This window comes from Pipra filicauda, unplaced genomic scaffold (assembly GCF_003945595.2).
Source record: "Pipra filicauda isolate LSUMZ 115617 unplaced genomic scaffold, ASM394559v2 scaffold141_size4267151_pilon, whole genome shotgun sequence".
NCBI classification, from domain to species: Eukaryota; Metazoa; Chordata; class Aves; order Passeriformes; family Pipridae; genus Pipra; species Pipra filicauda.
The window spans coordinates 1,036,880-1,063,608 of record NW_024103896.1 but is presented as its reverse complement, the minus strand read 5'-3'; the positions used below and the strand labels follow the sequence as shown (position 1 = coordinate 1,063,608).

The 26,729-nt window shown below is 36.5% G+C and overlaps 1 protein-coding gene across 5 annotated transcripts in view; it reads right to left on the bottom strand.

Annotated features, from left to right (window-relative positions):
• Window positions 1-26,729, bottom strand: part of GRM5 (glutamate metabotropic receptor 5) — a 246,112-nt gene that overhangs the window by 67,273 nt on the left and 152,110 nt on the right. For all 5 annotated transcript variants that reach the window (XM_027744597.2, XM_027744599.2, XM_039378599.1 and 2 more), the window contains one exon: window positions 2,182-2,417. In XM_027744597.2, coding sequence (XP_027600398.1) covers window positions 2,182-2,417 — 236 coding nt within the window. The remainder of the gene's footprint in view (window positions 1-2,181; window positions 2,418-26,729) is intronic.

Below are 26,729 nucleotides of genomic sequence, written 5' to 3'. Positions count from 1 at the left end.
AAATCAGAAGATTTGTATTCTTGTACATTTCTTTGTGTTTTGTCATTCCCAGGTTTTAGGAAGCTGTTTGAACTGTGGCTCTGTGTGGGAAACCTTCCAGCCATGAGCGCTGTTAATGCCAAGCTATTCAAGCTTTATGGTTAAGTTGTCTTATATCCACAACTGGGTGACTTAATGTATTAACAACATCTCCCTGCACTCCCACAATAATTTTTTTGTGGTGGTGAATTGTATTTTAGGCACTATAAAAGACACTGAAAGTACTTACATTTCACAGTTTCTGATCTTTCATATGAAACATAAATTAGATTCTTGCAGTGTTGGTAAAAAGTAAGTAAAAAAAGAAACCCAGAAAAGTCAAATTGAAATGTTGTTGCTTACACAGCACAGTGATAAAAACCAAGTCTTTATTAGCCCACATCCAGCCATGCCCACTGCACTGACACCTCAGGAAAGAGATCTACATTATCGTGGGGAAAACAATGAAGTTTGTTGCTCGATATGCAGTACCTGTCAATAATGCAAATAAAACCCGTGTTGGAAGGGTAGAACAACAAAAGTTATGGAGAAAAGTCAGTTGAATGTTGAAGGTGTACACTGAGATTTTGGGATTCCTAGACTAGGTTTACATCTCAAACTTCCTCTGCGACCTTGTCCAAGTTAAAAGAAAGACTTAAGAACATTAAGTGGGACTTTCATTGGGATTTGTGTTGCGTAAATCCAAGACTTTGATCCTTAAAGACATTTTTTTGCTCTCACTGATGTGTGGAAGATATTGACATTTTTAAGAGGGAGGACCCCTTGGAGATTAGAGCTGTGGTTGCACTAATGTCCAGTGCAGCACCACCTTATGCCCCAACTCTGTCAGGATACCCATTGTCTTAGTGATATCTCAAGGGTCAGAAATAGTTTTAAAATTGCCCAGAGAGCTACAGAGAATAAGAAGGGGTTTGTGAAACAGGGTCTTGCCTTATCAGTGAAACTGGCCTCCTAGGCTCACAGAAAGGACCCTGAACAAAGGACCCCTTTGAGATAGTCTGGAGTCTTCTTACTGAGTCCTTGGCTCCTGCTGTGTCTCTTGTTATGTGGCTGGCAGCCATAGGTCCCCATGCCTTTTGTAATGCAAGGGGTTGGTGCCAGTTCAGGACCTCTTGTCTTGGTCTCCCGCTACCCAGATCTCAGTCTGCATCTTGCACACCAAGACAACTGGGTAAAAGGTAATTTCAGCAGGGGAAGTTTGAGACCACTGACCACCAAGACTGAGCATGCAGGCTAATTAGCATGAGAAGTTGGAGAATCATTCAACCAATACGAGGTAAAATGCTAATTAGATAAGAGAACTAGGTAAATTGTGACCAATGAATCATGATTGCTTTGTTTTCTAAAGCATACTTGTAGTAAAAGTAAATGTAGTATTTTGTTTTCTAAAGCATACTTGTAGTAAAAGTAAATGCACACTGGGTGATGAATCCCGTTTTTAGGGATAACCTTAGTATTGCTTGGCACCTCACAAAATAAAGAGCAATTAACAGAAGTCATAAAAAAAAACCCAAGAAAAACTCAGAAAAATGTGCCACATCTATATGGGGAAAAAAAAGAGTTTTGCTCTGCATTGTACAAGTGACAAAATGTTGTGGCAATTTTTGCTAAAATTAGTACAATTTAATGAAAAATATCAGCTCAAAATGGCATTTCCTGAAATGACTCATGGCTGAAAGAAAACCTAATGAAATCTTTAAAATTGCCTAGTCTTCCATCTGAAGTTCACAAATACCACGTGGACTTCAGATACCTTTTAGTATATTACCTCGTTCATTGTTCCTGTGAGCCAAAGCAGAAAAGCCAAAGTCTTTTCTGTTTCAGAAAAGACACATTCAATTTTGTATTACACTATTTTTGAAAGTGTTTACATGCCTATGGAGATGGAGTAGCATCAAGTTTTTAAAATATAAAGAGTAGTTAGGTACCAAGGCACCATTCCTTTGTTTCTTTAGAAACCTGAATGCTTTTAAATTTGTGCTTCTCGTAATTTGAAAAGAGCAAGTATTGCAATTAAAGCTTACTTCCTTCCAACCCCACTCACTATTTCACCAAACAAGGCTGCATCAGTCCAACATGAGCTATTTACACAGGACCTTCAGTCAGATTGTTTTATACAGCAGAAGTAATAAATTCACTTACTTGTGCATGTCTTGTTATATTTAGGGTTCTCTTGAGGAAACCCTTCCAACCGGCACTGGAACCTGTGCTGCCAAAATTCCTGAAACCATGGATTTCTATGGTTGGTTTCTGGCCGAAGCTGTAGGTAGTAATCATCAAACCATTTCACATCTGGAGACTGGAGCTTGATCGTTATCCCACCAACTGCTTCATTCTGGTACCCTTCTGTCACATCATACCTGTCTGCCCAGCCATCACTGCAGGGGTAAAGGAAAAAGACACAGCATTAACCATTCAAAGGAGTAATAAAAGAGCTTCCTCAACATTAAAATTCAGAGCCTTAGAGCACACACCCACAGCTGTGGTTCTGAGTGGAGTATTGTAAAGCACTTGTAATTCTTCTAGTAGAAGAATTTAGTGCTTTTCTTACATTTGCTTGACATTGTCACCTTCTACTTAAATTGTGTATTCCACATCCTCCACTTCAGGTAATTGAAAAAACATTAAAAAACACATATCGTGAAATCTGACGTGTATAAGTGCTTCTCTGGATCATGCTAAACCTCACTGAGCTTTGGGGAGAGAATCTTGGATTCAGTGTTTCTCTGACACTGGGTTGATACTACTCTAACCTGAAAGGAGATGATCTGTTACTGTGCAAAGCACAGGACTGTGTTGCAGACCATGTCCATACTGCATGATGGAGCATGGCACAAAGAGCCAGAAGCAAATTTTGAATAGGCTGACCCTGCTCAAGCAGAAGCACTTGCACAGCATTTATTACATCTGAAGCTGTAAATCCTCCTTGCAGACATGAGTAATGAAGCTGGGCAGAGCATCATGCAGGTCCATGTGTTGCTCCTGTTTCTTGGTTGCTTGAGCTGGAGCATTATGGGGTTGTATGATACAGTACTGCACACAGAATTTTAATCCCCTTCTGTTAACCTTTCAGCTTGCAATACTCTGACCACCAGAAGACAGAAGTGACTGAAAACCTAATTGAAAAAAATGTCAAAAAATTCTCAGGGTAATTCCCCTCTCCCCAGTTTCACAATGGATTTTCTTGGTAGTAGTGACTTTTATGAAGTTTCACTCAACTTCATAAAAAAAAAAGAACATTGCAGATTTCTGCTGTTTTATCATGAACATGATATCTAAATTTTTCAAAAGCTCCAAGTATTACAGTTAAAGACTTGTAGAAAAATCTCAGATTGGCCTCTAAAAATTCTCTGACTATAGAGACTACTCTTAAATCCTAAAAGTTAAATAACTAAAGGTTGAAAAGTAAGCTTAACTTGTCTTATTTTTAACTTCATTGTTTGTTTAAAGCTAGTCCTATTTTAAGTTAGTCATACTGTAAGTGATGTAGGTGACCTTTATCTGTGTGGATCTGTTGTTCTATTTTGATCATTTGCTGCCTGTTTTAAAATTTTCTTCTGTACTGCAGAGCAGGCAGGAATCCTGCGGCAGTCACTTGGTCCCCAGCATATTCCCTGTGTTCTGCACTCAGCTGTCCTCACACAGGGCAAAAATTAAGACCTCAGAGAGTGACTCCTGCACAGAGACTATTTTGTTGAAGCCTGGACTCTTGACTTTGTCTTCTTAGCACAGCTGCAATGTCAGTAAATAGCAGCTTCGCCAAGGGGGAAAATAATATCCAGTGTCTGGATTGAAAATGAAGGAACTATCAAACATGCTTTAGATTTCAAATGCATTGATTTACTCTGCACAGAAAAATAAAATATACATTCATAAAAGGAGAAAGATGAGCATTGCTGTTCAGCTCGAATACAGCCCTTGGAAAATTTAACTTCAAGCTTAGGGATGAACACAAGCGTCAGTGTTCCCAATCACACTCAAGAGACTCAGTCAGGCAAATGCACCCCACCTTCCACCAGGACTATTTATTGGACAGACCCACTTATGGACTGTTTTGTGATAAAAGCAAGAGAAGGTGTTTGAAATTTATGAGTGATTTAACCTTTTCATTAAAACACTCATCTTAATCTTTGGCAAGTTTTTAAGCAGTTTTATCCACCCTCGTAAAACCTGACAAGTTCTTGAATGCAGTAAGTGATAGGTTTTCTGTAGTGTGGGATTTTTAATTTTTTTTTTTAAACTGGGTAGAATTTCAGTATCCCAGATTTAGGAGTTGTCTCATAAGAAACTTAGGAAAAAACCCCCTGTTCTCTTGTAATTAATTTCTTTATCCTTTTCAAAGGAACAGTTTTGTAGATCTAATCCAGCTGGGTGCTATAAAATTTATAGTATTACTTTATGAATAGTTATCTTCTCTAAGAAGATACCATTTTATAACTTTAAATTATTAAAAAAGATGAAAATGACAACTTCATCTTACATAAGCCTTCTTCTCAACTTTATTGCTGGAGAGCTTCTTAATTCAACAGAGCTGCTTCTCATTCAAATAAGTATTTCAGCTTAGCTTCTTGGGCAAAAGGCATATTATATAAAACGCACTCAATATCTCTATTGTAGAGACAACAACGTAGAGATAACAAAGCCTCAGATGGACAATGGGGAAATGCAAATGCTAAACTACTATCTAAAGGTTGGTGAAAGTGGAGTAGGTACACAGGCTAGAATGAATATAGAAAAGCACCAATACTGTGTGTGATATTTAAATTCTGCACCCACAGTACAGTAACAGCACTTACAGGATGTTGATGACAGGATGACAGATATATTTGAAAGAGTAGTCCTGTGACATTCTCTGAAGTCATTGAGGGGTGTGAAGAGGAGGGAGAAGGTGACAGAGAGGGAAATACCTGCTTACTTTCATAGTCCTGCCTGTCACTCCTTAGACCTTATTTCTACTCCTAATGGCTTAATTTTACTGTAGTAGCTGGTGATAACCTTGTACTCCACTGGTTGTTGCATTATGAAAGGTTCAAAATGGTATTCACTACCACTAAAATCTACTTACTCAACTGAAGAAAGATGCTCTGGCAGCAGAAATTGGCTGTGACAAAGAAATCTGAATGAAGCCCAGTTTAATCTCTACTTTTACCTACTGAAGTGTCAATGTGCACTACTGCAGTGCAGGACTGTGTGCTAGTGAGAGAAATGGTTCTTTATGTTAGCAGTGAGATGTAGAGGATATTTAGATGAGCAAGAGGTTAAGAATAGCTTCCTCACAAGTAGTAAAGCAAGTCCAAGGGAACAGTATTCCAGTAAGAATCTTGAAAGAGTCCAAACAGATTAAACAGGACATGAATATCCTTAACAGATAACTACACAAGTTCAGGTTTTCTCCCATACATGGGAATTGTGCTTTCTAATTTTATTCTGATCTAGGTGAATATGATCATTAGAAATAGAAGGTACTGCTTCTTAGCCAATGGGAAGGTGTCATAGAATCAGAGAATGTGCTGAGTTGGAAGGGACCCACAGGGATCATTGAGTCCAACTCCTGGCCCTGCACAGGACCATCCTCAAGAGTCCCAACATGTGCCTGACAGTATCATCCAAATGCTTCTTGAACTCTGTCCGTCTTGGTGCTGTGACCACTTCCCTGGGGAGCCTGTTCCAGTGCCCAACTACTTCTCTGTGAAGAACCATTTTCTAATATCCAACTTAAATCTCCTCTGACACAAATTCAGGCTGTTCTCTTGGGTCCTGTCACTGGTCACCACAGAGAAGAGATCAATGCCTGCCCCTCGTCTTCCTTCACAAGGATGTTGTAGACTGCAATGAGGTCTCCCCTCAGTCTCCTCTTCTCCTGGATGAACAGACTAAGAGACCTCAGCCGCTCCTCACACAGCTTCCCCTCAAGGCCCTTCACCATCTTCTTACCCTTCTTTGGATGCTCTTTAATAGCTTAATATCTTTCCTATACTGTGGTGCCCAAAACTCCACACAATATTCAAGGTGAGGCTGCACCAGTGCAGAGGAGAGTAGGACAATCCCCTCCCTCGACCGGTTTGGCAATGCTTTGCCTGATGCCCCCAGGATATGGTTGGCCCTCCTGGCTGCCAGGGCACTGCTGATTGATATTCAACTTGCCATCGACCAGGACTGCTTTCCAGCACCTCGTTTCCCAGTCTGTATATACACCAAAGGTTGCATCTCAGACGTAGAATCCATCACTTTCCCTTGTTGAACTTCATATGTTTGGTTATTGCCCAGTCTCCTAATTTGTAGAGGTCTCTGCAGAGACTCCCTGCCTTAGAGGGAGTCAACAGCTCCCCTCAGTTTTTTGTCATCTACAAACTTGCTTAGTATCCCTTCCAGTTCTGTATCCAGGTCATTTAGGAACATGTTGAAGAGCACAGGGCCTAAGATGTCCTTAAAGTGACATCTTAAATAACTTAGAGTTGCACATGAAGAAACCTTGCTGCGAAAGAAAGAAGTAGTTGCACAGCTGCAGCCTCAAAAGTAAAGGCCCCTTGCCGAGACATTTGTCAGGTACACGCAGAAATTCAGAGATCTCATTCATCAGCTTGCCAGGCTAGAAAGTTGTCAACAAGGTAAGAAGACTATGGCATGTTCAGGTCTGACTGCTCTTAGTGTTACACTCGCATTAAACACAATGAGGAATTGTTTTCAGGATCATGAAATGTTTCCCCCATATCCAATATTTCCTTGTTTATATTCTTGCCCATCAGGCTAATATCTAGTGCGTTTTCCTTAGAGACTGGTGGTGTGATACAGGAAAATAGCCATACTGTATAAAATAAAATATATATAAAGATTCATGGTGCTTCTAAAAAAAAAAAGAAAAAAGAAAAAAAAACAATTTAAATAACTTATTGTGCACCAAAGAAAATAATCACAGAAGGAAGAAAAAGGTAAAAGTTGCTTTTACTGTTGCAATACAAGTAAGAGATGAACATGAAATAGCAGGGCCATTATCATGATGTTTTTTACATATTATCAGATTTCTTTGCAAATGTATATTGCTCCAACTACCGGTTTTTTAAGGATTTACCAGGGTGATGGAGATTTTAGTTTAAAAATACCCTCCAGCAAACAGAGGGGAAGAGGTCTGCTCCTTGTTAAAGATCTGTTTAGTTTACTTGCAGTAAATCACAACATAGTTGTATATCATAGTACAGAGGCACCAATATTTGCAAAATTTATTATTGACTAAGTATAAACACAATAAAATAATTCAATCTCTTAGATAATTACTATATATACAATTACTTTTAAACATCTGAATGGAAAAATAGGGGCAGATGAGACAAATCCAGGAGAGCTTTTAGTATCAAACTTCACAAGAGGAAAGGCTACTCATTAGTGACAAACAGTTAACCAGAAAGAGTGAAGATGATCTAGAAAACAGGCTTGATTGAATTAGCTGAAGATTTATAGCCTAAAGAACCAAACAGAATACCAGGAGAGAGATGTGATATCTGTCTTCAAGTACATAAAAACTGGCAGCAAAAGGTTCATAATTTGTTTTTCGTGTTGAGGTAAGCACTCCGGGCTTAAACTGAAAAGAAAAAGACTCATTTTAGACTTGAGGAAAGTTTCCTTGCAATAAAGAATAGCTTAGAGACTTTTAAGGGTGTCAGAGAATTAGATATGAAAGCATCTATCTGATATAAATGTCCCTGCTTTGGTGAAGGGAGAACAGGGACTTCTTGACATCCATTCTGCCCTGCATATGCATTAGCTTGTGTTGAGATTTGATATATTTCTTGGAATGATGATTCTATGAAACCCATCAGATTAGAGGAAATATGTTAAGAATTAAAATAATACCCCCACAGCTTCCACAGCTTCTCCTGTTTTATCTTACTTATTTTCTTGTTATTGTATTCTTTCTCTCTCTGCAGTTGCTATGTGAAGCAACAAATAAGAGAAATTAATTTAAGACAAATCGTGTGTTTGACTATACACACAGCTATGTGTGTATTCCAATTTTGCAGTTGGAGTATGCAGGAAAGAAAATGAAACTTTTATCTCTCTTTTTTGGGTGAAAGGAAGGGTTTTAGGTCTAATCCCCAAATAACACTATCTCTCAGTCTAATTAAGATAATCCTTTGTGGTTTTAAAACAGAAAAGAGATTTTATATTCCCTAATTTAAACATATTGGTCGACAGTCTGAAGTAAACACAAGTTTGGTAGTTTAAGGTCACTTGTTCAGTTCTGAATATTCATAGCATTAATTCCATATTATTGTCCCTATACGTAAGACCTGTTACTTTCGTAGTCCAAATCACCTTGGGCATGGGAACTGAAACTCTGATACCAATTAGTTAATGATAAGACCTCAGATTTGAATGACAGCAAAGTGATTGCACAAGTTGACATGTCTACACACTAAATGGACACAGACTTTACTTTTAAATGTTACAAGTCTTCTATGTTGTTTAAAACATTTCTTAAATCTCAACTATGGGGTTCAGATTTTTTTTATAATATTGACTTCAGTGAATATTTTCAGATTCTTGAGAAGCCTTCCAAGGAAGTAGGGAAATTCTGCCATTTTTTAAGGCCAGCTGGACTAAAAAGTTTCAAAGAAGAAAATCCTATGCTGATAAAGGGGTTAAATAGATACTATAATCAATTATTTTTCCATTCAGTACCACAACATCCTTCAAGGACAGCTTCAGATTTAAGTATTCCTGAACAGTACCACTGCTTATTATGTTTATGTTGTTCAGGCAGTATCCTGACAGAGTTGGAACTTTATTTTCTGAAAGTCAAGTGTATAGAAAATGACACAAACCCCATGATTTGAAGACTGTTAAGTATAATCTGCTTTAAAATTTAGCAAGACCATATGTTGGATAATAAAAAGGGGCAGAAGAACCAGGTACACTGTGCAAATTGGCAGTCCCTGAAATTATCGCAACTCTTTTCAGTCACTATTATGGGAAAATTTGACCATCAATTTATTTTAACTAATAAATTAAGAAACAGCGAATTGCGAATATGAATTTTTGGCCATTGGCGATATTTTTGTTAGCTACTCGCTTCAAAAGAGGTTAAGCATTGATAAGTTATCAAGGTATCAGGTATATACCATCAAGATCTATCAGGTATTATTAGGAATATACTATCAAGTTATCAAATTTTTTTGAAAATACGAAGAGTACATTTTCTTCCTTCTATACACATGTTAAGTGGGAAACCATACTCCTTAAAAGGTGTGCAGTTGTGGTAGTTTAGTCTAGGCCTTCCTTGGTGACCAGTTTGTAACCAAGGAAGTGTCCAGATTTACCCAGTATTCCCTACGATTTTTATGTAAGCCGGAGTATAAGAAGAAAGGAGGAGAGGCCTTTGGCGGCTTTGGAGGTGCGGGTTTCCCTGCTGTTGAGTCTGTCGTGTTGGGGAGTGAGGCCTGGTAAGGCCTTGCTGACCTTGGGAGACAGGAGTTGCCGGCGGTCGTTCCAGCGCAACTTTCTGTTGTCCCAAGGAGAGTAGTAAGATATTCTTTTGCCAATTCTTTTAGTTGCTAGATCTTGGGCTATTGATTTTATTTTGGTTTTGTTCCTTTTTTTCCCTCTCCCTTTCCCATTTCCTTCTGAAATTGTATATATATTTCAATTGTATATAACTGTAATATAAGTGCAAATATATTTTTATATATTGCTTTAGCTGTCTCTCTCTCGTTTCGGTTCTCTTGATTTTTTTTCTCTTCTCCCTGAGGTTTAAGGGGGAGGGGGACACTTCTTGTGATAAGGTTTGGAGACTTTGCAGGGAGCCAGCTTCAAACCATATCAGCAGTATTAAGAATTTATTTGGATTGTTTAAATAAAAGATGGCAATAAATGGTAGAGAGAATGTATATATTTTAAACTGGTCTTGCGCACAAATTTCTTCATGACATAAATAACAGAATGCTTTTCATAGAGAGCCACCTGACATACCCAAAATAATTTCTATGCTATATATGGTGATAATATATATTTACTGAAAATTATTTGAATGGGTTTTTTTCTCCACTTCATTAAAATGTGTCAGATTTATTTTTTAGAGTAAAAAGGTACATGTTGTCTCTGACACACACAAATCCCACTAAAGTGCCACAGTTTATGGTTTTAGAGCTAGTACTCCTTTTGACATCACTTGATAACCACTTCATTGATACAATTTGAGTTTCCTTGCCTAGGATGGTGGATTTGTCTCCTCTAGGCTGCTACCAGTCCTGTGTGGCAGAAGGGAGCAGAGGGAGGTCTAATGCTAAACCAACTGCAACTGTAGTCTGGTGGACACCCAAAACATCAACTGGAAGAGATGTTCCTGCAGCAGCTCCTCCCCATTTTATATATTTTCTCTATAGATAACATGATGCTGTGTCTTTTTACATCAGTGGGACAGAGCATAGAAAGCTAGAGGGACGTCTACTCATTTGGTCCATTAACTAACTCACTATACTGAAAGAAACTTTCCAATTATTGGCTCTGGACAAACAATGTGAAATGTCGTGAGTCAGTTACAGTTAGCTGAGGAGTGTAGCTTTTGGATTCCTGTGAAAACTGCCTGGAACATCTAACACACATTTCTAAAACCCCTGTTTCTAAGATTAGACAAAATAGTAAAAGACACATGTATACAACAAAAATAGACTCCCTTTTGTAAACAGTTCCACTTATTTTCTACATTGAAAATGTGTCAATGTCTTGGAATCAATTGAACAGATTTCTTTTTCTCTGAAGTCCATCCCCCTTCAAGCTATAGCTAAAGTTATTACAGTTAATGACTGCATTCATTAGGCTGTAGAATGGTCTTTTTTTTGTTATGCAAAAATGTGTTTGCAGGCCACATAATGATGATGGAAACTGCTGTTCTGCCCATATCTAATTACTCTCCTGCCAAAAATCTGACCGATAGCATTTGAGAATATATTTCTCCACCTGTGTAGGAGTTTACTATCTGAGTGACAGTCTTTAATTTTCATTTCATTGTATTTCTTGGCTCTTTCAAGCTTTCTTTTTCCTATATCTTAAAAACTCTAAAAATATTAAAGAGTCCTCATGCTCTTCTCAAGGCTCTACTAGTCTTGAAAAGGTAAATTTGCTTGGTTAATACTGAGAAGAGGGTGGAATTGCTTTTGGTGAGCAGCTGTAAATTGTTGCATGTAGATGAGTTCATTTTATGATAACTGTATATGCAATGAATTCTTATTTTGCTACCTACCTTTTTTTAGATTGCAATTCCTCATATTTTTTTTCACTATTCATGCATATTATAAGGATAAACGAATTTAAGGGTAATTCAAAGGAAAGAAATGACCTGATTATTTTTAGGCAGTATGACACACTGTTTTTACAAGATGATATCTAGAAGTAGCTATGTAGTGAATTTGGCAGATACCTTACACAGGGGATTACTGGTATTAATTACTTGCAGAGTATCCAAACTTCCCCCAGCTGAGAAAGGTTGTGATGGCAACTGGAGAGTTCGGTAGCCTATAGCAACACCTAATTTGCATGAAAACAGAGAGAGGTTTACAGCTGTCTGCATCTGTAGTTCAGAGCTGAAAAGTAATTCAGCCTAACTGTAGTCCAGTCTACAACAAAATACAGTTTCCAATGTGTGATTCCTCTTTCTTCATACAAGCTATCATAGTTGATCAGCCTAACTGAAGTTATATCCATACATACAAATTTTATGGTGTGCCCTAATTGAAGAGAAATTTGTCTGAATGTTACCCCTGAAAACACCAAAGATATTCAGCTTATGCTGTATGTTCTCTTGATTCCTGAAAAATTCTTTAGTGAGGAGCAAGAAAATATTTGACATATTACCAAGAACAAAGGCATTTTGGATGCCTAGACAACTTTATAAAGTCTTAGAGTTGTTTTTTTGAAGATAAAATGTAAATTTGTGCTACAATTTGTCCCTTAATTTTTTTTAAGTCCTTTACTTTTTTACTGTGTTTGCTCTAGATCAATTATTTGTAAGGACTTTGAGGTTTGTCTAGGTTAAATAAACTCAGTTTTATCCAACTTTCCTTTGAAGAGCTGTTTTCTAAATTTGCAGACATTCTGGGTGTGATTCTTCCCACAAGTACCCAGCTGGTCCTTGTCTCTGCAGATTCAGTGCTATCTCAGAATGCTCTGATAATGCTGACAGTGTCAAGGATGTGACTTGGGAGCTGCTGTCAGTGCACACAAAAATGAGAGCTCTGTGGGCTAAAGGGAGGGCAGTGATGGAATGTCCTGTTGTGACCCATGTAGGCATAGGGATGTCCTGTCCAGAGCTGGTGACTCAAGTTTGTCCGCATTCCCACACATTGTCCACGTTACCACACTGAAGTCAGCAGGCAGTTCCCATACTGTCCCCAGTCTCCTCCCCACAGCTACCAGAAGAAACTGATAATCCTTTAAAAAGGGGTGAGGAGGGAGGAGAAAGAAAGTTTTTCATGACAACATATCACTAAAAGAGGAGTAGGAAGCATTTTTCTTCAGATTTCTCATTAAGTAAGGATGGCCAAAAGAGAGACAGAAACTAAAGGAAGGCATGTGTGCTATAGGAAAACCTAAAATATATTTGGAAATTGATCATCAGACATGAGGACTGCTTCCATCATTGCTTTGTTACAGGATAAAAAGATTACTTCATATCCTCAAACTATATATTCCAAATATGGCAGCGGCTTTTCTTTTCAACAATATTAATGGTGTTGAGTCATATTTATAATTCACTCTAAGCTCCTCAAACTGCAAACTTCTCATAATGACAGCCTAAAAGCCACCAGTTACATAATGTCAGCAAAAGCAGAAAAACAGGAAAGGAAAAAATGATTCGTGTCCAAAACATTTCAATTGCCTATATATTTTTATTGTGAAAATAGTGATTTTTATCTTCCCCAAAATGCCTGACTCCAGTATAGCTTCTCAGGCACTAAAAAGTGGTGTCCAATGCTGTGTAATCTTATGTAATCTAACTAAGCCTATACAAGCAAATACCAAAAAAAGTAAAGAACAGAAATCATGTCTTGGTAGAAATGATAAGCAAATACCCACTGTCTGGAAATGCTGTCAAAAAGCTATTTCATGTATATCTTATGTGCCTGAAATGGAAACCTCTCTGGGATGACCCTGAATGCAAGAAGATCCTCTGTGCTACAGCAGTACAGATATATAAACCAATGCTGTATTTCTACTCATGATTGCTTGCATTAATTCAGAGGATTTTTCATTGTATCAAGACAACCAGGAGAAAAATAGCTTATTCTGAATCAGAATCATTAAGTCATTATCTTAGGATAATGATTTACTGAGGCTACCAGTGATGGAATGGTTCTCCATTAGACATCTAGGCACCACTTTTATGGATATGCAACAATAATCTTTAAGATAAATACAAACATAATTATATGAATGAAAAGATAGCTGTGATAGCCTTACTAGTTTAAAAATATTTCAGAAATGGGCAAAAAAACTGGCTTAAGTAAAATCATTCACTTATTTGACAGAAAATGTAACACACAAACACCTGTACTCACATATATGTATGTATCTATATTTGTACATATGCATATATCTTTATTTCCTATGGCTATATGTTTACGACATTTTTAGTCTGAAAAAACTGGCACATAATCTCTCATGTCTGTATACCATCTATTATGTGCTTGTAACGTGTTTGTGAAGTTATTAAACTTGTTATATCACTATGAAATAGTGACATAACATTTGGGATGTTGCATCTTATTGTTTCTGTAGAATAACACCTTTAGTAATAAATAAATACTAATGTATAAACACAAAACAGTATAAGTAAATCACTATAAATGAGCATATCTAGGTATTCTTAGGTATAAACAATAAACAAAGTGAGTTAAAAAGTCAGACAGCAAAAAATTAAATTTAAAGAAGCATAAGTACATGTCATATTTCAGTAGTAACTCTTAATAGCAATGCATATGTTAACACTAAACCTTATTTGGAGGGAATTTGTTAATGACTAATCAGAAACTTTGGGATGAATCTTTGAATTTGAACATGGAATAAAAATGTAAGGATAATATGTTAACAATGTTATTTGTATTTTAGCACCTATTTTAAAACCATGCATACCTAGAAAGGTTCCCTTTATCTAATAGCACAGAGGTAAGCAGACTATTACTTTTTCAAAAGTCTTAAATCTCCAGACTTCAATGTATGCTGTAGTAAATCTAGAGTGACTAATATAAAATTTGTAGTTGTACAATGGATAACAAATTCTGGTGCGTGAAGATTTTAAAATGACAGATGTTATGTAGTATTTTTTTCAGAGAAAGAATAAGTCATTTCAAGCCCATAAATGCAGTAATTAGCACATGGTTAATTAATCAAAAATACAAAGTAATTAATATTCAAGGTCCCCAGGGAATCAGTAATTTCAGTAATTTTTTTAGTATCTTATTCAGCAAATGGAGCCAAATATGACAAAAGAAACCAAGCCAGACCTAGAATAAAAATACAAATAGGATATATATATTGAAATTCTCCCCCTGTTGAAATCAACTAAGTTTTATCATAGACATTAGTCAGGACTGCTTTGTGCTCAGATCAAGATATATGCCTCTAACTAATTCAATGCCTGCCTTCAGACAATATAAAGTGGAATGGATAGCTCATCCCTTGCACTCACGTTGGTATTATCCGTGGATATACACAAAATTGAATTATAGAACAGCTTTATAAGCCCTTCATCTTTTAAAGCTCAATTCAGAATAGTTCGGATGTCGTAAGCTATAAACATAACGTTCTTTCGGTCAACTGTTTGAGGAGGTCAACACTCACTTTTATGACTGTCAGAGAAAGGGCATCACTAGAAAGTCATCATTGTCATGAGAGGAAGAAATTGTTCCAAAGGCCTTGCAATCTAGCTGTTTCTCGCTCTACAGCATTCAAAGACAGCTTCTTCTTGAAAACAGTGTGTCACATTAAACGTGCTTACATGACAGAGCTAATACGCAATATGTACATCACAAGATTTGAGAAGCCTGGACTAAAGGATTCTTTACTGCAATGACAAATCACAAATCTCTTGCAAGAATCAGAGCAGGTCTACACAAGAATATATTCACATCTTGGTGGAAAAAAGTAATCTGAAAACAGAGTAATTTCCTTTGCCCTATTTCTTTGAGCAACCTGGTCTCTGAACAATTTGATCTAGTGGAAGGTACCCCTTCTCATGTCAAGATAGTTGGGACTTTAAGGTCCTTTCCAATCATTCTATGGTTCTATGATTTCTTTTGCTCATGCAGCTTCTATTCCTCATTTCCACAGACTCAGAACCATAATTTTCAAAAAAGAATGCATGTCTATGCACTCAACTCATTTTGTATCATCTACTTGAGTTGCCCAGGGCTTGGAGTTAGACATTTTAAGTAAGTGACCATAACTCCTACAGTGAGAAATTACCTTGATTTCTTTGTCACCATCTATATAAACATGATAGAACTTGATTTACTATGCCCAAACCAAAGCTCATCAAACCCAGTAATCTCTCCCTAATGGTGTTCAGTAAAAAAAATTTGTATACAGTTGAGTCCCAAAGCAGAATTTGAATTACTTTAGCAACTCACATATTCTACCATATTAATGGGTGAGGATTTATTTATTCAGCAACATAAAGCAATAGAAGTCTGATTTGAAGTGGTCTTTAGGCATAAGGGATAATTTCAATTTGGGTGAAGTTAAGACTGTAAGGAGTATAGGAAACCTTAAAAATTCACAGTCAGTGGCTTCTTAGCATCCCCTGGTGTTTTGGTATGTCATAAAAAAGTCACTTCTTTCAGCATAAATATTGCTAAGGTTTTTTCAAGCTGCGATGACCCATTTGGAGGAGGAACTTTTAAAAATAATGTGAGAGAATTCGCAAATATGAAGACCATTAGATCAGGACCATTAAATTTTGCCTAGTTTCTCTGCATAAGTGGGCCTGATTTTCACTGAGCAGCACTTTTACGGCTCCTTTATTTGTACTGAGCCGACAGAGAATTGTCTCAACAAATGTAGAATGAATCTGTACCCTAAGTGTGTAATTGCCTTCTGCATTATAAATTTGCTTAAAAATTCAAGTAACCAATGTGTAAAGTTGAAAACAAATGCCATTCAGAATATGTTTGAGAGAAAAATCATAAAAATGTGATGATATGATCACACTTTAAGTAAAAATGTGTCATTTAACATGCTATCTGTATCTAACTGTAAGTCTGCAAAGAAGAAAGGATTAGGATATACTTTTAACCTGTTTTGGTGAAATTACTAAAAGCAATGCCTATACTCACACAAAGCCCTTAAGTATCGTAATTAGGCTTTAGGTTTCAGAACTGTGGCTATTGTTACCACCAGTGAATCCTGCAAGTGAAATTTTTCAGCACCTCCATATAATGTCTCTGCAAACACAGTCTATCACTAAAACTACACATTAATTGGCAAATATTAAGATCTTTCTTTTATAGTTTTGGCTTTAAATCTGTTAGAAAAAGCTTTGAAAATAAATGACTATTCATGGCCCATAGAAAAAACAATAACATGTAGGAGTTGTCTAAAAAGCTTAAATATCTATTCTGTAGTACAATGATACAATAGGTCATTCGACAAGTTCTTTCAAAAATTGTATTGTAAAATGCATTCCAGAAGTAACTTAGATCATGGATGACATAAATTTAGGAAATAGTGATGCAAAATCAGTACCTGATTCTTTCTGTAAAAAAAATTGTAACTTCGTGAAGTACATGCTCATCTATCTTTCAATTATATTTCAAAGAGGTTGTTTGATAACTGACTTTTGAGAAGTACTAATTAATATTTCAAAGTGATATGCAAGACATAGGGCAAGGCAGTATGATTCCGTCTGGAATTTTTTGTTGCTTTCCTTGATGCATCCAGGGCTTTCATGTCCTAAACCACTGCTAACTTGTGCTAATAGAGATAGCCTATCATGATTTATCAGTTCCTACCTAGCAAGACCTTTCTTTCTTTGTGACAGTTGGGTAAGCGAAAAGTCTCCAAATAAAATGGCAAAATATATTGCTCACATATGGTAATATATTTTCTATCTATTCCTCTGTAAATGGCACAATAATTGTTGGGATAGATCCCTTGTTTAAAATGTTATTTACACATTTCCATTTAATATACTTTCATTCGGGTTTTTACTAAAGTCAAGGACAAGTCTCCTGATGATTTCAACTGTTTGTCACTAACTTCGTGGGCAACACAAACATTGATTATGGCTGGGAGTAGCTTAATGAATTTACTTGTAACACTGTATATGAGCCAAATCCTAATACAAATATTCCACATACTGGAAAATCAGTTTCACATTTTATGGATGGAGAGTATATTTTTCAGAAATTTGGTTGATCTCATGAAAAGAGAGCAACACCACCTTAATAACATAGCTTCTTTTTATATATGTTAAACTTTTAGTGCCATAATTTTGTTCCCTACTTTTAGTTCAGCAGCTAGAATATTGTAGATATTTCATAAAATTTTAGGGGAACATTTCTGTAATATTACAAATACTGAAAAAATAGATCTGACTGTCAAACAACAAAAAAGTAATCTTTCAAAACAAGACACAATATAATGTGCTGAATCCATATTCATGTTTGCAAGCAACAGTTTACAACTAAGAAAATGTAAATATAAATGGAAATATTAGATTCAAAATGAGATCTATGCCAAAGGAGATCACTAAACCGTGCTGAACATTTGAATGTACTTTCTTGAATCAAAAAATGTCAATAGATAATCTTCTGTTTCCCTTGCATAAAAGAGATATTGATTGAGTGCACAGACTTACTCTCCTAACTAGGAGAAGCATGAGTAAAGTTAAAGTGAGAAGTGACTACGAGAAGGTTTAATATTAGGAAGGTTATAGTGCCTAAGTGAGTTTGGAGTATCAAACCAAATAAGTGCAAGGGCAGCTTTTAATATGACAGCAAGTCTCAATAGCAGCTTTTCTCAGGAGAATTATGTAATTTTAAAAATGTGATAATAGATTGGTAGAAACCCTGTTTTAAATAGAATTGTGCTAAGGAAAAAAAAATAAAGAACTTTTTAAAAGAGTTTATTTTTCTTGTTCTGTTTAAGACCTTTTCTGCCATGAACTAATGTTAAATTGCTTGAAGACTGCAGAAGTACCTAACAATAATAAATCAATGGACGTACCTGACCTTCTCAAAGAAAGCTCACAAGAACTTTTCAAAAATGCACCACAGTGCATCATAGTCCAATACAAGCTGTTTCAGAGACTTCAAAAGGAGAAGAGGAAAGGAAGTAATATGAAGAAACATTTAAAAGTTTAGTATAAAGAACCTTCATGCCAATTTTAATTCATTTTCATTTCAAAGTGTTTTGGAATATTTTTCTGGTCCATTTAATCCTAATCAATTTGCAACAAAGCTGTTGCGGTTCTTCTTACCAGATAACCCTTTCAGCAAAACTGGCTGACAGTACCAAACCTAGATATTTAAAATATTTTAATTGATCTTTTGAATGCAACTTTGTGATAATTAAGTAAAAACTGATTATTTCTGCCGAGTATTTTATTATTTTTAAATCTATGTTATTTAAAGTAACTTTTACTGTAAGGTCACAGTACTTATATTGACTTATTTTTTATTCTGTTTTAAAGACTGTTCTGTCTATTTTTAACAAACCAGAATATATTCACTTATTTTCATTTGTCAGTCTCAGGCAGAAGTCTGAGTACCTAAACAAAGGGTGCCAAAGCTTCATTGGATGATGATTCTTAGTCCCTATTTTATTCATCATCCTGATATGAATATTTGTTTATAACTATTTAATAAAATTAAGCAAATATCCATCATCATATCTATTTTGGCATTCCTTTTCCTGTAAGTAACATACCGATATAGGTTTTTAATAAAATCATGCCTGAATCAATTTATTAGTTGAAAGTGTGAATGGACATGACTAAACAGTTTGGTAGTTAGACTATTAAACTGGGAAATAGAATCATTTAGGTTGGAAAAAACCTCTAAGGTCATTGAGTCCAATCATTAACCTAGCACTGCCAAGTCTACCACTAAATCATGTCCCTAAGGGTCACAGGAACATTTAGATGTTTTCTACACAGTAGAACAGAAGTACTAAGGAGATGGAAAGATAAGCAGCTCGGAATAACTTCTAAGGAACTTACTGACAGCTCAGTTCAATTTCTATCCTGACTGCACAGAGAGATGAACCTGAACACACTTCCCAGGAAGGTGAGCACGATGGAGGGATGTGCAACCACAGTCTAATGATTGCTGGTTTGTTACAGGTGAAATGACTGTGACATTCTACAACAAATTGTTGTTTAGCATATTTCTCCAGAAATATAAGTCACTATTAAGCTATTAAACCATGTATGCTTTCCCCCTTGGCAATATCTTATGAATTTTACCATGGCCTACATGAATCAAATACTGCTGACCCATAGCGGCCTCAAGGATATGAATTTTGAACAAACATTGTGAAAGTCAGCTGTCGGAGAGAGGAAAGAAGGAATTTGTTCTGAATATACTCTACAAGGAAACACCATTGGAGCTGACATGTTTATGCAATTTGTGGGTTGCTAGTTACCCAAAGCTTACCACCATGTCTGCTGACACTTGCCCAGCCAAAAATACATATTCATAGGAAAAACATCTTCTCAGAGACATAAATCTAACAATTACTGTATTTTTTGTGTTGCAGTGGTTTTGGTTTGCTTGTGGCTGCAATAGAATCAGGAAAGGTAAGAGGTAAATACTATTTGAATAACTATTTGAATAAATAAATAAAGCTCAGCTTGAAAATATACTGTGCTTGAAAAGATAGCAGTACATAGTAGGGGCAGAACTGCAGTTCATGTGTTGCAGATGGCTGGTATATGGACTGCAGGGTACTCAGTCATGCGGGGTGACTGTTGGAAACACAGCTACTTCATACTCTGAGACAGAACTGTCAGAAATGGCCTAAAGTGAACTACAATTTGGTCAATCTAGTTGTGACACATAAGGAAAAAGTAGGTCTAATGGCAAATATGGAGAGCAAAAGCAAAGCATGTGTCTCTGCCCACAGCAGGGGGTTGGAACTAGATGATCTTGAAGGTCCCTTCCAACCCAAACCATTCAATGATTCCATGATTCTATGACTGTTGATGTGAGAAAACGGCAATAACTTTGGGTGGGAACATACTAGTAAAGCACAATTTTCCTTGCATGAGTAGGTCACATACTGCATTATTGCTAAGTACTATGGTATGAGAAAATATAAAATAAAGGTGCAATTCATACTGCGATAAACAGAAGGCAAGTCATTGCTGATGTAGAATCTTTCAGGAAAGAATTGAGTGATATTCTGAAGCCAGTTTTATTTTGCTTCCTTTGCAGTGTTTACACAGATTGAGTGTGTAAATTTCTATAATCTGGGAGGAAATACCCAAATGCAAGATGCTATCAATAATAAAGTGCCATCACAACAGAGGTCTGAAGAGGCATTGTGCAGATGGCTCCACCTAATGTTCAGGCCAGTGATATCATTAAGAAGAAATCACTCTCTTCCTACAGGTTATACAATCATTTGGTGGTTCCCCTCACTGCCCTCCACCCCCCTTTCTGACAATAAATCGGAGTATCCATAAGGCTGTAGTAGTTTAGGGTTTTACAATTGATTGTCTAACCACACAGCATTTGTGTAATGAGGCATGTGAACTATTAGTCTGATGAAACAAAAGTAAAGCAACCTGTGCTGGTTATTTCATAGTTCTCAAAAGTTTTGAAACTTGTAAATATTCCTATGCTTGATGCTAAAACAGGATTATTTTACCATTGTACTTTGTGACATTTGAGGTTTTTATTTTGAACTCGTTCTTAAATTCTCTGCTATGCTGTGGACCATCCAATCTTACACAGATTTGGAAGAATGAGATTTGAATTAGTTTTAGTGGGATAATATGTTTGATACCTTTTATTAGAAAGGCAATTATTGATAGTGATGATCAGAGTACACTTGGGATTTGGGAGCTTAATACTGAATACTTTGTGGGTTAAGAACCTAAGACTCATGCTTGTCTGTATTTGTCACACATCTATATATATTTATCTGTATTCTTATAATTGTTTGAACCACTTGAATAGCTCATAAAGAAGGAAATGAAGAAGAGATTTGGAGACATGAAAAGACAAAACTGCCTTAACCAATACCTTCATGAAAAAAAAAAAGAAATCAGAAGCACTTTTCTTGTAAGAACTTGTTTCAAAACAGACTCAGCAGTCAGGGTCTGACACAGCTAAAGATTTCTTTCATTTTGATCTTTTATAGCCCAGACTGCCTTCTAAAGGTTTGTCAAAAGGATTGTAAAGGAAATTTAAGTACTTTGTGAGTACAACTCAGAAAGACTTCTAAAAGAAAAGCACTACCTTATCCAAGGTGCCTATATTAGTCACAGAAAGTTTGAATGAGAAGAATTTTTTAAATAGCTGGGTGTTACTCTGAAATCAAGGTGCCTAGGTGAGAATTAGAGAATAAGAATTAAAAAACCCTCATGAGTTAAATAAACATAGTTTCTCAAAATAAACATATAACTATAATTCATAGAAAAATACACTTCCTAATCCTCTGAAATTAATAAGAAAAAAAAAGAATACCAAATTTCAATAGTCAGTGCAATTAAAAGTACCAAAGGTTTTACTACTTTTAAGTTATAAAACTAAACAGAATTTTAATAGTAAAAAAAGGAGGAGGTGGAGGGAAAGACATGAAAACACATGAATAGATGTTATTCTCCTAATCTAAAGCAGTGGTTCCCAAACCATGAAGCACGAACCCAGTACATGGACACAACTGAAACAAATAAATTCTCCTGATGTACACTCTCTCAGTAGGATCTGTTCTGGTTGGGTGAAATCTGGTTTATAAAAACTGGGCGTTATTGATTCAGAACATTGCATGTACAACATCCCCATGTTACTCAGAAAGCTGAACTTGGTTTGGCTATAGCATTTATATTCTCTGGCTAAAATAACTAAAGGTTAAGTTAACCAAGAAACTTCTGACAACAAAATAAAACATAAGACTTTGATCACAGTTGGTGTGGTAGGGCAAAGACAGAGGACATGGGGAATGTGGGATGTTTTATTTTGTTTCTCTTTTGTTCATGGTTTTCTTGGTGTTTTCCAAAAGGTTGCTGTCAACCGTCTTGGGAGACTTTCATGGAACTGTGTTTGGCAGCAAAACTTTGGATCATTCCCTGAACCAAATTAACATTGTAAGATATAGTTTTGATTCATCCAACTGAACCAATACAACCAATAACATTTTATGCTCTTAGGTATCTGCTCAGCTCAAAGCACAACACTTCAAGTAGAAAGACAACAGAGAATCTGTTTTCATTTTATGTTAGGTTTGCTGATCTTCAAAGTATTAGTCTGTAAAATTACACTTGCAAAAGAGAATTTATAATAAAGCAAAGTGCAGCCACATTGCCAAACTGAAAAAAATACAACTCAAGAACTGCTGAACCTGGAATTTAATGGAATATATAGCATAAATGAAAAAGGGAAGAAAGCAATTACCAAAGACTGCAACCACAAAAGAAACAAAATGAGGAAAAGAAGAAAAAAAATATTTACAGTGAAAGTACAAGAAAATGACTGCAGTTAGTTCTATGTGAGAGTGATAAATTTTCCTTTACTATATTCTCTAGGATACTTGTAACTGCCAAGTGCAACAATAAAACATTCCAAAAAGAGGTAACAGTGGTGCCAACTCCAAATCTAAAAGGAAACATTGTAGAAGTGTTATTTATATTACCGAATATGGGGATGTGGAATGGGGGTGTGTTCAAGAAATAGAGGTTTTTGTTAGCTAACCATGGTCACTGAGCAGCATTCAAGTGACTCTTTTGCTTCACCTTCCACTGACATGTCTTTAACTAACAGTTACTGCTTTTGCAACAGCCATGTATTCTGCTATGAAAAGGCATGATGCCAACATTCATCTCTTTGATCCGGTGCCCTTTCCCAGCAGAACATATCTGGTTTTTGCCTGCTGCATTTTGTTTAAACTATTCTTTGATGTTTTCTTGATCCACTAGCACATTAAGAAGCCCAGGTTATTAAAATGGAGCTCTCATTGATGCTGGACATTCATCAGACTTGAGAACTCCTTGGACTTGGGAATTTACAAGTAAGCATCTGTTTTTCTTGTTTTTTGTTTTTTTTTTTTTCAAAGATTCATTCCTGAAAGACAAAGACTTCTACTGACGTACAGGTGTGCCATGTAAGGTGCTGATTCATTAGGACCAGCTATAAAAGTACCTTGGATTTGATTCATATGTCTTCTGTAAACCAGTTGTAATTCCATTCATCTGTTTTAAATTGAAAAACAGTTAGAATTGCCTACTTTATTATAACTTAATTCAGAGTATGCAAACTAAGCTCCTTGTCCTACCAATGTATAAATAATAAGATGTTAATTGTATTCTATCCTTTGAAATTTTTACTGTAACTAGATACACTGATGGACAGTGGAAACTATTAGGTGAACCTGAAGAACATATCTTCTTTATACAACAATGTGTTATGAGAAAGTTACAGGAAAAGTTTAACAGAAATACATTTTCTTTTTAATCTAAAAAAAGCCAAAAGGTATCTAGGCTACAGTATGTAGACCTCAATTCCATTGAAACAGATGTAAGGCAGTAAATCTGTCTCATTTTATCAAAAGATTTGAGATTCTGTGAACTTTATGACAAACATAATTTTCTCTCCTATCTTTTAAAAGACAGACAGTCCTAATGGTTTCTGGTTTTTTGTAGAGTACAGTGAAGTGGTAGTTCATGACTGTGGCCTCTAAGGCATGAAATAATTAATAGCTACAGTATTGAACAGTGGGAACTCCAACCTTCTATGAGACAAATTCAGAAATATCTTTTATTTCTGTATTTCTGTCTAAGTTGGTTTTTCTCTTGTCTGATTTTATGAGACTAGAAGTAAATCCAAAAGGAACTTAATGAAGAATTGCTTACTATAAAGCAAGAAGATGGTTGGTCCTTACTTTCATCTTTTTCATAACAACTATTTCACACAAACTACAAATTCAATCCTGCGTAGAACCAAAAATCCGGTCAACATTGCCTTGTATAGCATTCACCCTTTTCACTGACAGTGAAATGTTCTCTCACCATCCCCATGTAGCCTGATTCATAGGCTGTACACTAGACTAGATGAAGGAGGAGTTATGAAATCTTACCACTTTTTTCAAATCTAGCTTGGGCTTAGGGTATTTTCTTGAGACACATAAGTTCAGTCTCCCTTGGATCATGGAGAGTTCAGAAAGCAAGCTTCCTATCTCCTGGTCAAGTGCTGTAAATATTAAACTATTATATGTAAGGTAAGTATTGCCTCTAAATCCCTGACTCAGTAAAAGTGGTAATGGTAACTCTTCTTGGGGGAATCCATCCTGTAAATGTTAGGTTTTCTGTTGCACGTTCCCTAACTAAATGTGTGAGAGGATTGAGACACATGAATGTCTAGCTAGTAATTCCCCTTTTGGACATGCGATATGATGGAATATCATGACTTCATTAAGATCTGTAGAAGCAGAATCAGATGTTCTAATGGCATGGACATGGGCCTCTCCCATGTCTCAGGTCAGTGGTCAGGCAGAATAGGGAGACAGCATGGTGGGCAGCAAGTGCCTAACTCCATTTGCCACTCTCTGGGACCTGAAGGACTTTGTTCAGTTTGAAGTCACGGGAACCATTATGCAATAGGACAAGACCAGAACAGAACTAATGAAGAGAATATTGTTTGGTCTCTATATACAGATGATTAAGATTATAACTTAAGACTCTTATTCACTCTTATACTGGGCTTCTCCATGCTACTCTTCATTAGGGATCTTCATTAATTAAATGATTTAATCAAACCTGGTAGGATTCCTCCTGTGTAAAGCTGTCTGTAATCAATATAAACCCATCATACCATGTTCTGGCTTACATTTTGGCCATAGGAAGGGACACAGTAAGCAACAAAAAAGAAAGAAGTAGATCAACTACTGCTACATTATTAAGTAGGCAGTTATGCCTTGGAGCAAGAATAGAGCTAAAACCACTGCTCCGATTGGACTTGTGCAGCCAGGGGATTCAAACAACTAGTCTGATCGGAAGTCCTTGTAGTGGGTTGAGCCTCACCTCACTAGACATTTCTGAAAATCTCAGTAGGCTGAAGCATATTCCTCATTACTGGGGTTTAAGTCAGATAATTCTCAAACAAAAGGAAACCTGGGTTTACACCCCTGTGCAATATCATATTGATTTTACTGTTGAAGATTTCACCGCAAATGTGAATGAGCCTGGGACATCCATCAGACCTGTAAAATGCGGTAACAGGTAAACAGCTGTTGTAAGCCAAGCAATATAACTTACATAAAATCTGTGAATTGCACTCAGACTTTTTTAGTCTTCTGTGTATAGTGACATGATGTAGCAATTTGAGATTCCACCCTGATTCAATTATTGGGCTTGCAGTCTCAGTCTGAAAGCAAGGTGTTAGGGCTGTAAATAGAGGTTTTAAGGAATGTCCCATTTACTTAGCACAGACTACAATACCTGGAGTGACACTCAAAACTGAGTGATAACAGCATGGAAGCACTAGAGTAAGAATAATGTCACAAGTTGATCATTGCAAAAAGAGCATCAGAATAAGAAAAGAGCACTGATTCCAATCAGTGTCATATACTCCCAGAAAAGCCCATTCCAAAATAAGGCTACTTAAGCTCCCACAAATGTAGGAATAAGAGCCAAAAATGGAGAGCAGAAACTGCAAGATGTATATAAAAGCATCCTTCTCAATGAAAACTGCTCATGTAGTGAGCATGACAAGGAGTACATTAGGATGGAGACATGTCAGTCACGCTTTGGACAAAATGCTAGGAGAGATAAATACGGTTCTTACTCAGAATTTGGACAAGGCAAAGAAAAATGACACAGGTTAAAGAAAGTAATGGAATAACATTTAATTGTATTGCTCAACAGGTTAACATGCAGTGCCTTCAGAGGCATACAGCAGCAGTTGGGTTGAACTGGTAATTCTGTGAACTGGTATGAAGAGACATTGCAGTCAGAGCTCAGTTCCCAAATCCCTGTTGCTTGCTTCGTGGCAGCACACAAAAATCTCAGCAATGGACCAGGTGTCTCATATACTAAGTACTACACAACTGGTGAATAAAACTAAAGGTCTTGTCTCAAACCAACCATGACAGGAGAAGAGATTTTTGGAAAGATGAAAAAACAGTTACGGAGATGCATTGGAATGCTGGGTCAGAATGGGTAGTGATGCGGGATTGCTTCTGCATATGAAATTCCTTCCCAGATGTGGGTGTTTCAGGTACCCAGCTTAGTGACACCTTTAAAGTGTCTACCAAGTGGCCTCAAGAACAGTAAGTCTGTGCAAAGTAGAAATTATGAAGATGAATGAATATAGCTGAGTTTGGAAAATGTTCCTTCTGTAGCTCAGCTACAGGCCAGTGGCCTTCTGGTGCATTGCAGATCATTAAAAGACAAAAGAGCAGGCCCCACTATTTTTGCAGAATCACCTACTTGGGAGCTGTAATTTTGGTTTCACTTAGGCTCACCTCATCAGTAAGCTTATCTC